Raw genomic sequence first — 15,719 nt, 5'->3', positions numbered from 1 at the left:
CAGGGGACAGAGCATGAGGGGCCCTCAGCATCACCGACTGCTGCGCTCCAAGGAGTCAGAGGTCTCCATCAATGGCAGAGGACCTCCTGGGTGGTTTTTATAATTTTACTTTATTTGCATGAAGATAAACGGCGCCTTAGTCTGTACAATTTCTCCTTAAATACTTGGCAACCCTTAAAAAAATGAAAAACAAAAACAAACGGGGAAAAAAAAAAAGAAAGGAACAATACAGGCTACAATATCAAAACAGTACGATGCTTGTGAATAAATAACCCCCTGGGGCAGCTGGGGGCTGTTGGGATTGCACAGGGCTGGTGAACCCAGCCCTCCCGGGTCCTCACCACCCCTTCCCCTGACAGCAGGAGCAGCAGCAGATGGGGACCGTGCTGGGCACGGAGGACCCCTCTCTGCTCTCTCCCGACTCCTAGTTTCCCAGCTCAGCCGTGGTGGTGCTGGCATTTTTATTGGTTTTGCAGCAGAAGTACTGGTTCCAAATCTCCAGGAATACTGTCCGGAACTTCTTGATCCTGAAGGCATAGACGATGGGGTTCATGGCCGAGTTGCCGTGGGTGAGGAAGATGGCGATGTAGGTGAGGATGTGCGGTGTCTTGCAGGACGGGCAGAACAAGGTGATGCAGTTGAGGATGTGCAGAGGGAGCCAGCTGAGCGCGAAGAGGAAGAGGACCAGTGCTAACGACTTGGCGATCTTCAGCTCCTTCCCATAATACTTCTGGGGGTCGTTGGAGCTGGAGGAGACCTTCTTGTTGAGTTGCTTGCGGATGAGGTTGAAGACTTCCAGGTAGATGAGCAGCATCAGTAACAGGGGAGGCAGGACCCAAACGAAGAAGTTGAAGTACACCATGTACTCCATGCTGATGACCGTCTCAAACTGGCACTTGATGACAAACTCCGTGTGGCTGGCGTTCAGCTCCTGAGTCCTCCGCATCTTGTTCAGGTTGTTCCAGCCAAACATAGGGGTGAGTCCCACCAGAAAGGAGACGATCCAACAGCAAGCGATGGCCACAGCTGCCCGCCGCGGTGTCACCACGCTCTTATACCTGTGGAAGAGACAACAACCGCAGGAAAGAATTAAACACAAGCAGGATGCTCTGCCTGGAGATTAAGACTGCTCCACAAGAGGTGGCAGTGCCCATGCTGAGATGGCATGATGCTTCTCGCCCCCTTCCTGGGCAATCAATAGCAGCTTGCCCTGATAGATGTGTTAACGGATTGGTTTCTCTGAGTCTGCCCTGGGGAACCTCACCCTGTCTCCCACCACCACCCCTGGCCCCAGGGATGGACAGAGACCTCTGAAATGGTCCTGGAGCTCTGGGAGTTGATGCCAAGTCAGGAAAAGCATTAGCAACCTGGAGTGTGCTTGTGTGTTCAACCTTCATATCTAGGGGGGGTTTCATGTTGCTCTGGCAGCCCACCTTACATCTGAGCACCCTACACCCAGAGCAGCAGGTCATCCTTTCCTCCCCCCATGCACCAGGTCTGCCGTCACCCTCTCCCAGACAATTCCCCCTGTGCTGGGGGAGGAAATCACCAGCAAAACCATCCTCTGGGACCCACCAGACTGGAGGAAGGATCTGCCAGTGCTAATGGACCCCCGGGGAAGCTTCTGGGCACAGCCTGCTTCGTTTCCTAATGTGCTGGGCCAATCGACAAAACCTTCTTTCCTAATGGGCCGATGCCAAGGGATGGAGGAGGAGGAGAGCCGTGCTCTGCTCCCTCCCTGATGCCACCGGGGAGCACGCTGGGGCTGGGCTCATCTCTCCAGAGCCCTCTAAGCGGGAAGTGGAGCCTGCTAGATTGATTTTTTCCCCCTGGCCCTCAAAGGAAAGCTTCTCCTTGGAGGCTGAGAAAATTCGCAGCCCAAGTGTTATTGCTTTCCACCGGAGGGGACTGAACAAACAATGTTTTTCTGACTGTTTGCTGGGTTTTTCAGTGATGCTGTTGTTAACCCGGCCATGGGGACCATGTGGAGGTGGCTGGCAAACCTGGATCTCCATCCTGATCCTCAGAACTCCCTGCTGCATGTCTGCAGCCTTTACCTGTGGTGGAAAAATGGGACATTTCAGGGCTTTTTAAAACAGCCAAGGACCCAAACCCACTCTCCCTCCTCCTTGAAGGTCCCTTCTCAAGACCCATCTCATGGGTAAGGTGTCGTGGTGGGAGCATGGAAGGGTGCAGGATGGAGGGGAGGACAGCGGTCTCCAGGAACCCAGAAGGTCCAGAGCCACCAGTCCCCAACAGCTTTTCTGAATGAACCCCCTCTGGTCTGGGAAAAGATTCCCAGCATCCCAGAGGCAGCCAGGTCCCGTGGGAAGGAGGTGGCAATGTGGGCTGCTGTTTCCTCTGAGATCCAAGGCTGGAGTCAGAGGGTGATTTATTCCTTGTGGGGTGGAGAGAGGGCAGGAGACCCTGAGAAAGGTGCAGGGCAGGGAGAGCTGGGGCACGGGGAGGACGAGGGGTGATGGGAGAGCACCAGTGCTGTGGGTCAAACGAAGGAAAAGGTGGGGGGGGCCCATGGGAATGGTGGGTGGCAGAGGGATGCCAGAGGCTCCCATGGGACCCTGTGCTGGCCTGTGCACTCCATGCCACCGATAACAGGTCCCTGGGGAGGGCTGATGTGCCCTTCCAGCCGTGACACCCCCAATCCCACCTCCCCAGGTCTGAGCAGCTCGAGGGGGGCCAACACTACAAATAACAGCACCAACCCTCCCGCCCTAGCTCCTTCCCTCTTTGCGGTCCCTGCAAACTGCGTCTCATCTCCTCACTCCCGGGGGTTTCTAGGGTCTTCTACTGATTTTACTGAACGCGCTGCTGTCCCAAGTGCTCCCTGCCCTGCAGAGATCTGTGACAGCCATCACCGGAGAGACAAGGGTGCCGAGCAGCAGCAGTACCACCACGGTCCCCAGACACCCCCCCAGGGCTTGCAGCCAGCACTCAGGCACGGAGCTGCTCTCAGAGCACCCACCCCTTCTCCCCCTGCCCTCATGCCTGGGTTGGGGGAGCACACGGGATGCGGTGAGCACTGAGACCCCGTTATTAGTCATGAATACCAGGGTCAGATCAGAGAACGCAGTGTTCACTCTTGCAGCCAAAGCAAAGGGGATGGGCAACGGCTGCAGGGGGCCCAGCCTGGACAGTCCTGGCCCCCCACAGCTCCAGAACACTGTGTATTGTTGCAGATGGCTATCAGGACAGCTGTGGACGTTGTGCAAACCTCAGGTCCCTGGGTGCACATAAACTCACATGGTCCAGAGTGTATAACACCCACATAGCAGAGCAACTGCCCCACATGCTGCCGGCTGCTCATCCACCTCCCCACTTCAGTGCACGTCCCTCCCGCCTCCTCACTGCACATCTCTCCTCCTCCCGGCACATCCATCCCTCTTCGCTGCACATCCATCCCTTCTCAATACATATCCATCCCTCGTTAATGCCCATCCATCCCTCGTTAATGCACATCCATCTCTTCTCCTCACTGCACATCCATCCTTTTTTGTCTCACATGGATGCCCCCCCCTCTCTGCACATCCATCCCTCCTCCTTGCCGCACATCCGTTGCTCTGCATTGGTCCATATCCATCCCTCCTTGCTGCACATCCATCTCTGCCACCTCACTCCACATGCCTGGCCTGACACATTCAACAGTTCGAGCATCAGGACCTGGCTCTCCCTCCTCCTCGCTTCACTTCACATCATAAGGTTTAAGCTTGCAAAGCAGCCAGCAACCGAGAGCAAAGCCTGTCCATGTGTCCTCCCGTACACGTGTGCACCATGGTCACAGGAACCATGGCTGAACCCCAAAAAATCCATAGAAAACGGCAACATTTGGAGCTGGGGATTGTGTTCCTTTTGCTCCTTCAAGCCAGAAGCCAAGGGCAGAGGCACCTGCAGCACCCTGCAGGGAAAGGTGCTCCCCGGGGGGCTCATGGGTGCCCACTGTCCCTCCTCAGCCCTACATGGAGAACAACAAAAGCCATAAAATGATGCTGAGTTCCTCCTCAGTCCACCCCACAGGGTCTGACCGTGCAGCTCTCGTGGGGCTCAGCTGCTCTGAAAGCTGCAAACCCGACTTAAAGGAGGGAAATGCAAGATCCCACCTAATGCTCAACCCCATGGCACAGGGCATTTGGTGGGGGGCAGTTAGCAAAGGGGCCAGGGACAGACTTTGCCGTTCCTGTGTTTCTTCCTTGGTTATGTCATAAAGAAGAAGCCTTTCTCATTTACCTCATTTTGCATTAACATGATAGGGCTGGAGTTTGGGATGGGTCTGGGAGGCAGAAGCACTAGAAAGTGCTGATAATGGCTCACAATTAATAAATAATCTTATTATTATCATCAGCATTGGAACAATTGCTAGCATCATTGCAATTTTATTACTACTATTATTTTTATTAACAGCTGCGACTAAAACATCCATGATAATAGTCACCACCATCATTACACAATTTGGGTTTGTTCCCTTTGTCTGTGGGGTTTTGAGACTGACCATAATTGCTAGATTTTCCTCCTGCCCTCCCTCACCAGTGGTTTTTGCCCCACAGAGATGGGGAGCACTTCAAGTCCTCCTGGACACCCTGCCAAGGCCAGAAGAAAGGAGCCTGGAGGGAGCACAGCAACTGTCCAGCCTCATTGACATCTCGGTAGAAACGGGATGGGCAGGAGCTTTGGTTTGGTGTGGAATAAAAATGTCTTTGAGGGTTTGGAAAAGAATGCAAAGAGGCAAAATATCAATTATTGATAGAGTGCTGTTTGCATGCCCAGAGGAAATGCAAGAAGTGATGGTTGGAGGCGGAGGTGGACAAATTGTCCCCAAGGGCTGCACAGATCTAACGGGGAGACATGGAGCAGGCACCTCCAAGGACAGATGCCACCTCGTGATGGGATGCTCCAGGAGATGTTGCAAAGTTTCTTGGGCTGAGGATGGAGTCACTAGGAGAGATGCTGAGGCCCCTTTTCTCCAGATCTTGAAATGCTCCCTGGGCCATCACCCCGAGGACACTATCCGCCCTCCTTTCCCTTTGCTCATCATTCCCAGATTAGATTCAACTCCTTCCGCTACATCTTGATGTGGCCTGACCTCTGCATCCCTCTCCGCTGCAGCCAAGGGAGAGTCCAGCTCAGCCCAGAACCTGCTCTTTAGGTGTCTGATATGGGGTAGGCAAAGTCCCCATGGCCATCTGACGTATCAGGACACATCTAAAAACAAATGGAGAGCTGTGTATTCATTGCACTTCTATTGATTTGACTTCTGTCTTGGGGCCGGTCCCCCAAGAGAGAGACGAGGGCTCATTCCCTAGGGGCCCATTTCCTCATCTCCAACCCCACAGGTCAGTCCAAATCTAACACTCACAAAACATCTCCTCTTGTTTTGGTTGAAAAATCTTCAAAGATTCCAGGTCTGGTTTGAATAGAATTTGTTTGGTTTTTTTTATTATTTCTATGAATATCCTTTTTATCCAGAAAATATTTGCAGTTGTCCAGCCAGCCCCAAGATGCAGTTTTGCTGGTCCTTGCTCTGTTAGGGTTTATTGCAGTGCAGTTCCTGGGGAATTAATTCACTAATGAAGGCAGGCCATCACTAATGAAATGAAACTGGAGCCAACATGGTAGGAGGAAAGGAGGCCAAGCTGACATGAAGCTCATCTGCATTATGAATGCAGCAAGGAAAAGCAGCCAGAGCACGTCCTGATCTAATTGAAAATCTCTAGACAGAAGTGCTTTGATCTCAGAGGGTTTTGGTTTCTGCTCCTTTTTCCTGGCTGTACCTTTGCTTCAGGTCTCTCAGCGTTCTGGAGGTTGCTGGGTGGGAAAGCTCAGATGTTGGTGTGCGAAGCTGCTCAGAAATGTGAAGCTGAGAAATGCGAAGTGGCATTTGGGTTCTGTGAGGGGCAACATCAGCCACGGCTCAGGCTGGGACGAGGAGGTCCCTGAGCACCCGCATAAGGTGGGAAGTGCTGCAAGAAGGGACCCTGCCTGACGGGAACCCTGATCATGGCTCCTTTGTCACCTCTAACCCTGGATAGGAAAGGTTTAATCCTTCTTCAGTCTCTTGCTTTGGCTATTTTCCTCCTTTCTTTCAGATCTCTTTTGGGCTTCATTTAGGTAAAAACCCCAAGTTCAAAATCTGGAAGGTGATCATGGATTTGAAGGTGTATTAAAACGTCTAAAAAGGTCTGCTAGCATTGGCATAAATGTCTCTCAGCACCAACGTCCCCCCTTGCATCATTTGAGAGCATCTCCTCTTTGTTCACGTGCCTCCTATGGGGCAGTTGGGAGCTCTGCAGCTCTTTGGGGTCAAACATCAGCCACTCAAACACTCCTGACGGCATCCACCCAACAACTGCAGCAAGTCACTGCTAGTGATGGGCCCACATTGTCTACAAACACGGCTTGAGCTGTTGGATGGCTCCCACCACGAAGGCATTTCACATCCTCCTGCGTCATCCTGGCAACTCTCACAGCCACGATGCGGGTGACAGGTGGCAACGACACAACTGTGGAGGTGATGTGAGAAAACATCTCCTGGGCAAAGGGGTGCCGACACTGTTTCAGTATGTTGCTCTCATGGTCACATCATTTCTGGTTTTCCACCTTGGAAGAAATGTGGGTTTGTGACAGCTGGTGGGTGCGTCGTCATGTGAGCTGTGACCTTGGGAGGGACAGATGTCAACCAACCTCAGCCACAGCTGGTAACTGGATGGAATTCTCCAGGACAGCCTGTTCCTACAAGGAAGGGAGGAGTCTGGCCCTATCAGCATCTCCTCTGGGATGCATGGGGGATTGTCCTGATCCCAAAATGCCAGAATTGTTGCTTGTTAAATGCCAGCTGGCAAGTAAAGAGGTAAAACACTTGTCCAAAACCCATGGAGAGTCTTTCGGGTGAACCAGACGAGTGCATCCTTCTGCAGCAAGGACATTGATGTTGGTTGGTGATGGAGCCCCTGTCCTGCACCAAAATAGCCCAGCAGCCTCCATCGGCACAGTACTTCCAGCCTGGCACTGGTGTCCTACCACAGAGACACTTCCTAGTGCTCCAAAGGGACTGGGAGGACCCAAGATGCCCTGTGCACTGTTCCATCCCAGAACCTCTGGTTGGTTGGTCTGCAAGAAATTTGAGCTGTGGGATAAACCTGAGAAGTGCCAGCAGGCCCCGGGACAAGAGGGGACAGGGGGACATGGTGGGAGAGGACAGGCCCGGTGGCTGCAGCAAGGCGGTTTTCACCGTCCTGGCCTCAGACTCCTCGTGTCACCTTGAGGAACTGATTTAAAAGGATCTGAGGAGGAAAATCCCCACCTGGCACCATACCCATGTCTGTCTGCTCAGGTTGAATGAGGGCTCAGCTGGAGGGGACAGTCGGGTGAGGACAACGTTGGGTTTTCTACAGGTCACACTTTTGGTGGGGCTGCAGCGGGTTCCCAAGGCAGGAGAGGGAGGCATTGGTGGGAACAGAGACCTTTTACCCACCACCCATGCAGAGGGGGCTGCATCCCAAATCTCCACCTAGGACCTCTCTGGCATCCATCGAGTCAGACCCCAGGTCAGGGCTGCCCTGCTCCCATCATCACCAGCTACCCCAGTTTGGAGCACGCACTGGGACAGCCTAGGGGACTGCGGGAGAAGGGTGCGTGGCGCTCCCTGAGCCGTGTGCTGCAAGGAGAGGTTCAAAGCTGGGAGTCTGTGAAGGGGTCTAGGGATGGATGACCCTGATGGGTGCCAGGTCCTCCCTGCCACGCTGCTGCGAGTTCTCCTGTGTGCAATAAGCCGAGATTTCAGAGGTCACGGCTGCCACCGCAGCCAGAGCAACGTCCTGCAGAGGGGCAGAGCAGGGCTGGGACCACCCCACCAAGAGTCAGAGGAGGATTTTCTCACCATATGGCATCCTTTCTTCTTGGCATCAACTCTACAAGCAGCTGGCACCTTTTGAAGCCCTATAGCTCAGCCCACACGTGGTGACCTGGAGCTGCAGCAGCTCGGCACCCCAGGCTTGGCAGAGAGAGGAGCTTGGCATGACCAATCCTCTTTTTTGAGGATGTCTGCTCCCAAAACACTTTGAGTTTCCTCCACTGCATCAAGAGGATGTCAGCACCACACCACGAGGCCACTTAATGCAAACCTCGCCCAAAACCACCATGAAAGAGGCCGAAAGCATGTGCGTGAGGGTGCATAAATCCATAAGTGCAGTGGGTTTTATGCATCCAGCTGAAGTTCCTCCTGGTCCAGCCTTGTGTCCAGGGTTCGGTTTTACCATCTTAAAATGGTAGCTCTCTGTGTAGGAATTATTCTGCAACAAGTGACTGCAAAGCGCAAGCGGCTACGGCCAGACGAAGCAGCTGGCAAGTCCACTAAATGTTTCTAACCACTTTTAATAGGCAGTAATACTTTAATGGATAAAGGCGAGCGTGATTATGAGGCTTATGAGAACAAATCCATCCTGCCAAAATTGACCGGTCCCCACACGCTGAGACACGGCGTCTCCAGGGCTTTGGTGAGTGCTTCGTTTAGCGGCGGGTGAAGCTGGAGTTGGCCGCAGCTCCAGCAAATGGCAAAGAAATGACAGAAAAAGGAGGTTTTGTGCTTTGAGCTTTGTCAGAGAAGGTTGTACAGGGACCTGGACCATTTGCAGCCTTCCTGGACCCCAGATAGGGTTTGGGGAGATGCTGCTGCCCTGGCGTGGGTTCAGCCTGCTCTATCACATCTCCCAGGACCTTGGAGGCACCCTGGGACCCCTGAGGACTGCAGAGGGATTTGGGCACATCCAAAAGCAGCCCTAGGGACACAAACATACCCACAAAAAGCAGGGGAAATAAGATAGAAAAGGGTTTTATGAGCTAAAATGCCTGGAAATGGTGCTTCTACAGAGCAGCCAAGCTGTGCCAGGGTATCTTCACCCCGGACTGGCAGTACAAAACATGAAAGTCCACCAGGGATGTCCATCCAGTGGATGGCTACAAGTGTGGGAAGAGGTTTCCTCCTCAGGCTCCAGTGGTCCACGGCATGGACCCAGAAGCCAGACACATCCCCCCACCTCTGCTGCTGTCCTGATGCCATCAGCTCTGGTGGGACCAAGCCTCGAGGCACACATCACAGCTCAGCCCACCTTGAGCTTGGCATCTCCCGTGGGTCAACATCACCCACAACCTCATGAAGCTGCTTACAGGCTTGTTTCCCTGCTCCCCAATACCCATACACACACCCAACTCGCCACCTGGTTTTTGAGTCTAAACCTGCCATATTTTGGGTTCCAGCTAGAAGATCAAGTTAATTTTTTCAGAGACTTGTCTTATCACATCTCTGGTCCCTGGGATGTTAGGAACAGCCACAATATCACACCAGCCTGGATGAATGCATTGCCAAACAGTCGCACACCCCTCCTGGAGCTGCTCCTGGCCTCAACGGAGAACCAGCTGCTGGCTGGATCTCTGCAGCCTGCTTCGTTTAGGATGTCTGTGCCACTGGACTCCTTGGGCTCTGGCGATGAATCACAACCCATCTTTGGGAGCAAACGACAGGCTTCCAGTAACTGCAGAGCTTCTTTCAGATCACTTGCCCGGTTGTCCTCATCTCAGAGGTGTGATGTGGGTAACCTCCATGGTGACTCTGGACCAGTGCTGACGACTTCCCCTTGGGCATCCCAGCGGCTCCCATTGCAACAGGATGCAGCAAGGGGAAGGGGGAGCACGGGAGGGCTGGAGATCACACAGAGGGAGGATGGAAAGCATGAGGACCTTGCACACATCCTTCCCCTTCAGGCTCTGCCCTGATTGTGGAGGAGACACTGCTGTTGTCCAAAGAAGGCAAAGGAGCGCGTGTCGTCTGCCACTGCTCAATGAGAAAGGCAATTTTTCTCACATCCTTCAAGCAGCATCCTTCACCCCAGCAGCAAATATAAATCCTTTGTGCACATAAAGTTAATCTTGTTTTCAAACTGGTCTTGGTTTACAGCCTGTGGCTGGATCCTGACATGTTCAAGTGCTCTGCCACTGCGTAAGCAGCAATTCTTGGCAAGGACCACTCACTTGGTGCTCAGCCCTCTCAACCCAGATGTGAGTGGGTGGGGGTTAAGCAGGGGACTGGGGATGCCCAGGACATCCAATGCCTGATGGAAACGATAATTTAATTTGTGCCTAACGGGGAGTGCTGCCCTCTAACCCCAGGCAGACCCTTCATGCCCCAAGGGGAGCTGTGAGACTGCCTGATGCTGTGGGCAGCACTGAGCACATTCAAGGGTGCTGAGTGCCTGCACTGGGGTGGTCATGCTCTGGATGTGTCACCCTCCTCCTGCCATGTGGCAGTCCTGAGGGTGCACCCTGTGTCCCTTGTCAATGGGGTACAAGTCGCACTGAGCCACAGATTTGCACCCAGGCAGCTCCAGGACGCCCTCCCAGCTCCACCATGTGTGGTCAGAGCCCTCCAGGATTTTCCTGGATCGCTGGCTTCCCCCTCCAGGACCCCAAGGTAAGTGGGAGGGAAATGATTTATCATTATTGGCAAAGGCTGCAAAATCATGAAATGCGCTTCAGAATCTCAGAACTAGGGAAAAAAAATGTGATGTTCTTGTCTTTTGGCTTCTGGTTTCAGGCAGCAGCATTTTTGAGCATTCCTCTGCAATGCAAAGCATGAGAAGTACTGCTTTAAAAGAGAAAAGAAATAGAAGTTGAGATTCTTCTATAGCACCAGGACTTTGGGAATTAGGGCACATAGAGAGGAACAGCCCAGGCCCTAAGAGATCGGGGTGAAATGATGATGGACAGCGTGATGGGCATGACAGACTTGTTTTCAGTCTTACTCATATGCAATAAATTTACTGGACATTTTTAGTGTCTAAACAGTTTTGTTGTTAAAAATAGAAATTTGGTGTGTGAACGTCTCCTTGGAGAGGAGTACGAGTCTAGGTCTGACAGCGGGTCCTGTATGTCCCCATCACATGGCTGAGCCCCTTCTACGCTGGGAGCAACCCACCTCCAGCAGAAGACAATTTCTGCAAGACAAGAAGGTTTCAGGAGAAGCTGCTCAAAACCCACGTGCACCCCTGTCCGAACAGCATGCTGGAGGGGTTTCTCACCCAGCATCATGGTGGGGAGATCAATGTGCTTGGCCAGGAGTCTCTGGTCATCTACCCTGGTCACGCCAGACCACCAGCCTGTGGATCTGGCCATCTCAAAGGTTCTCACACATCAGCCCTGCCCCTGCCATGGTGATTAGCTGGGAGCTGATTGCCCAGACCTGGCTCAGCAGCTGATCCTGCGTGTCTCTGCATGTCACTGGGTGATTAGAGAAGTCAGGGCGATGTACTCACGTAGTACAAAGCAAAAGGGATAAAAGGCAGCTTTGGCTATCTGCAGTGTAAATCCAGGACTTTGCTAGATAAAAGAAGTGTTTTTTCAATTACTATTTGTATTGTACTTGATTTTTCCTATGCATTGCATATTTTTGTTCTTTATGCAAAAGAACGTCTTTGAAATGAGGACTCTGAAAGTCAGCCCCCAAAATGGAGAAGGGAGGGGGAAGGGGGGAGGATGAAGAAAGAAGGGAACTCTAAAAAAACACTTAAAATGCCAAATCTGTCAAATGTGGGCTCTATGAGAAATTGAAATAAGATGGCAGATATAAGATGCCTGGTGTAATTGGGCTCCAAGAGCCTCTATGGCTCATACTCCATCCCACAAAATACTGTGGCTTGGAGAAAGCTGGCCGTGCTAGGGGGAAGGTGCCAGCTAAGAAAGTGCTTGGTGCCATCTGTACAGCACCAGGGCAGGTTGCCCAGTGCCACCATCCTTCCCTGCATGTCACCACCGTGCTCTGCAAATGCTGCTAAATCAAAGGACAAGTCGGTACCCAGAGAAGACTTCCAACCAGGTGAGTTTGAAAAGCACCGAGGGCCATCAAAAGGCAGGAACAGATCAGAGATCCCAACTAGAAGGGAAAGAAGAGGGGTCTTGAGACCTGCTGGTGGCATTTCATCTGCCTTCGACAGGACATCGAGCTCTGCTCCCTGGATAAATGGGAGGCAGGAAACTGGAGATAGCATCTCCTGTTAAGAGGCATTAACCCAGCCACGAAGCAGGGCTGCGGTAGGTCTTTATCTCTCCAATGCAGAAGGACTCCTCAGAAAAAGACATGTCCTAAATTACAGCTGGAACAAGAGATTAGTATCAGCTATCTTTTAATTTCTTGCTTTTTACACTTCTGCTTGCTAACTTGATGCTTGATTTTGCAGTCAACAACTGAACTCCTCAGTTCCTTCGGCTACAACTTATTATTGCTGCCCAGGATCCTCACAGCACAACTTGTCGCTGCAAAGGGAACATTTCCCTTCTTGCACTTAGCCCGGTTCAAAGATCAGTACAATCAAGATTGAAAAATTGGCTGGAAGCTCACAAAATGAGGGAGGTTGTTTTCTCCGCCCGATGTCTAAATGAGAATTAGGAGCGCTGACGAGATCTACTGTTTCTAAACCTCAGAGGACACGGTAACCCCAAACAACCACTTCAGTGTCTTCTGTCCAATGCATATTTCCCCTGATTAAAAGATCGATTTCAAATGCAAAAAGCAGTTGGATTAATTTAATTTTTTTTTGCTAATGAGCTGGCTATATGTACTTTTAATTAGTGAAAATCGTTTTGGAGATACCATTTCATGCTATAGTTGACTTCCAACTAATGACCAAACATAACTTGCCACAAAGCTTGAGCAAAACCTGTGCTATTCACCCCTCCACAACACCATAAACACAGGAGAAGTGAGGATCAGAGTACATATGTGTCAAGCCATTAAGTCACTTACGTCGGGGTGAATCTGTCCAGTGCAAATCTATATATCTTGATCAGCCAAACGAAATACCAAATTGAAAGTGAAGGCTCCAGTTAACACCACAATCAAATGTTCCCTCACTGCAGAGAATCGATCTTTTGCCAGGAGAACAAATAAAAACTGCAAACGCAAAGCAAACCTGAAGTTTATTATTTAAACTCTGTTTCCTCTTTCAGATTTAAAAGATTATTTATGCCCTTGGAGGAAAACTGATTGACCTCGTTGCCTCAAAGGAAGCAGCTCAGCATTTCCATCAGGATGGTGGACAGAAAGAGCTGAGACTCAAGAGCAGGAATTGCAGCAAAATGCATCAGCTGGGCATAAATTACACCCCGTGCATCTTCCTAATTACTCTGGCAGTTAAATCCAGGCAAGGAGTAACAAGCAGACGTAGCCTGAGTCTGCCCAGGCCACCTGGCTGGTGCAGGGCATGAAGATGAAGGACGCATGGGCCAGGCAGGATTGAGTCCTTCCCAAGCACGAAGACTGTGTTGGTCCCTGTGAAGCCTGTGAGGGACCCAGCATCCTCCTTCCCTGGTGCACAAGGGACATGCAGTGCTTCAAGAAGGTCTCCGGGCTGCTGGAGATGGAGATGCTTTGCTGTGGCTGGACCTGTGGTGCTTAAGAGAGGGGATGGCCCTACGGAGGGTGGTCATCTGCACCCGTGATGCTGCAAGCATCACGGGAATGGGCGTAAAAACAAGACCGGGACGGCTGGTGGTATCAGAGCACCTTGAGATCCCTTTGAGCAAGGAGACCTCTCTGAGCCCATAAAGCGCCTGTGTCCCAGCAGCGCTGAACATGGGGAACGATCTCCCTTAAAATAAACCCCTCTCACCCGCACCCACGCAAGCATTTGCCTGGCTCTGTGCAGGCTTTGCCACGTCCATCTGTAAGCTGTCTCCCAGTCTCGACTGCTCAGTGCCACAGGCGAACAGAGTCGTTTGCACTGAGAAAAATGAGTGTTTTATTTTTGCGTGTTACAAGGTTTAAGTCACTGGGTGTTGTTACCAGTGCAGAAAAGAAAAAGAAATGATTTAGTCTGTAAGACTGTGCTAATTATGGCTATGTCTGAGACAACATGTCTCAGCATCGGCCTCTCAGTGTTTTCGGAGAGTTTGTAGCATCATTCCCTCTGTGAACAGATGGGGAAACTGAGTCGCAGAGGGAGGCTATGACATGCCAAGTGAAGCAAGATGAACTGAGTTGAATGAGAAAGTATCCCTGGTGCCAGGAGCTGGCACTTCCCTTATTTGAAAGAGGCCAAGAAAAATCATCCTGATCTCTGGATGCAGGGAGAGAAATGACCCAGAGAAGGCAGATAGACAGCCATGCCAGCGATGTCCTGGCTTTCTGTGCTCTGGTTCTCCTTTGAGGAGTGATGGAAAGGTCTTATTGTCACCCCAGGCAGGGTCCAGAACTGGGGAACGTCACCTCCCTGCCTCTGTGTCCCTGCAGTCTTGCTCGGGTATCACTGGTACCCAGGGGTCTGCATGCAAGAGCACCACGGCCAGTCTCAGGGACAGCATGGATGGAGGCTGGCAAGGAAGACAAGGGAACAGGGCTGAGGAATAAATCCCGTTTCCTTCTCCAGCTCCTTTTTGTGAACAGAGACTTTTATTCGTAACAAATAGCCAACCAAACCACTCAAGACTGCGGTGGCTGCTGAAAGTGGTCCCCTGCTCAGTGCCGGGGGGCAAAGCTCAGGCAAAGAAGGGATGGAGAAAGGATGGAAAAGGCAGCGAGAGATGGGGCAAGGGTGTGAGGGGGAGCTGCTGGGTGCCACCGGGCTCAGTGCAGTCAAGGGCAAACCCAGATGCCACAAAACTTCCCGGTGGCTGATCCCCCTCTGCACTGCCCTACATCACCACAAACGGTCCTTCCACCCATATTTGCCTCCCATCACCCATCTGGCCCTTAGCCCATAGGCGATTGCTGCCTGTGCTGTGTAGGAAGGAGGATCCCAACTCCTTGGGGCGATTTTATACTCCCTTGCTGATGACATCACCAATGATGTCTTCTTAATATCCAGACCTGCCTGTTCAGCTTCCCTCCCATTGGAAAGGCGGCTACGTGCCTGGCAGCAGGCTGCAGTGGGGCTGGGTGCTGGCGGGGCAGGGGGTGCTCAGCTCATTGCTATTCTGCAGGACACCCCACTGGCTGTGGGGCTTTTTTGTGGCTGTCTTGGAGAGCATCAATTGCTCTTTCTTGCAACTGGGCATCTTGCTCAAGAGTCGCGCGCCTGTCCTGGCAGCTGGGCAGCTGTGCTGCCAGAGAAGGCATCTCCCTGCCAGGAGCCCAGACAGCCTCTGGGACGGTTGGTTTCCCATTTCATAGATTTGAAAGTTCAGATCACCTTGGATGAGGTGTGTCCCAAAAGGACCGGCTCCCTGGGACCACTCCTCCCAGCCCGTCGGCAGCCTGCACGCTGGGTTTTCCCTGGCGCTCAGCTCCTGCATCCATCCCTGCTGTGTCTGGCAGGATCACTTTGAAAAATCATTAATTTACCTCCAGGACAAACCAGTGCTGTTCATATTAGCTCAGCTGTGCTGGCTGTCATTTCCCCTGGCTCTGAGATGGTACTAGGACGAGTCTCTCAAGCTGTCCCCATCGTCCCAGGAGTCTCCCACACGCATGGTGTCCTCCATGCTCCACGTCCCGCTGTCTGCAGGGAACACAACGCCCACCGTGGCTTCCCTCACACCCCTGTGGGCAGGACCCTGCAGGGTTTTTCCCTGTCCTTCCTCCAGTCAGAGGTTTTCTTCCAGCCCATCGATTTCTTTCCACTTCTGAAATGACTCCTGTGTGTGTCACGAAGAAACTCATCTCCCAGGTCATTTCACCGCAGTGCCTCCTCCACCTTTTCCTCCTTTTTTTCCCATCCTTCTTT

At 52.1% G+C, this 15,719-nt stretch overlaps 1 protein-coding gene across 1 annotated transcript in view; it reads right to left on the bottom strand.

The window, feature by feature from the left end:
- Positions 1 to 215: 215 nt before the first annotated feature.
- ADORA1 (adenosine A1 receptor) overlaps positions 216 to 15,719 on the bottom strand; it is a 25,040-nt gene continuing 9,536 nt past the window's right edge. The window contains exons 2-3 of the mRNA XM_009702265.1: positions 388 to 1,058; positions 216 to 352 (exon numbers count right to left, since the gene is read on the bottom strand). Coding sequence (XP_009700567.1) covers positions 425 to 1,058 — 634 coding nt within the window. The 3' untranslated portion in view covers positions 216 to 352; positions 388 to 424. The remainder of the gene's footprint in view (positions 353 to 387; positions 1,059 to 15,719) is intronic.

This window comes from Cariama cristata, unplaced genomic scaffold, assembly GCF_000690535.1.
Source record: "Cariama cristata isolate BGI_N322 unplaced genomic scaffold, ASM69053v1 scaffold17830, whole genome shotgun sequence".
Taxonomy (NCBI): Eukaryota; Metazoa; Chordata; class Aves; order Cariamiformes; family Cariamidae; genus Cariama; species Cariama cristata.
This window is presented reverse-complemented; position numbering and strand designations above follow the sequence as displayed.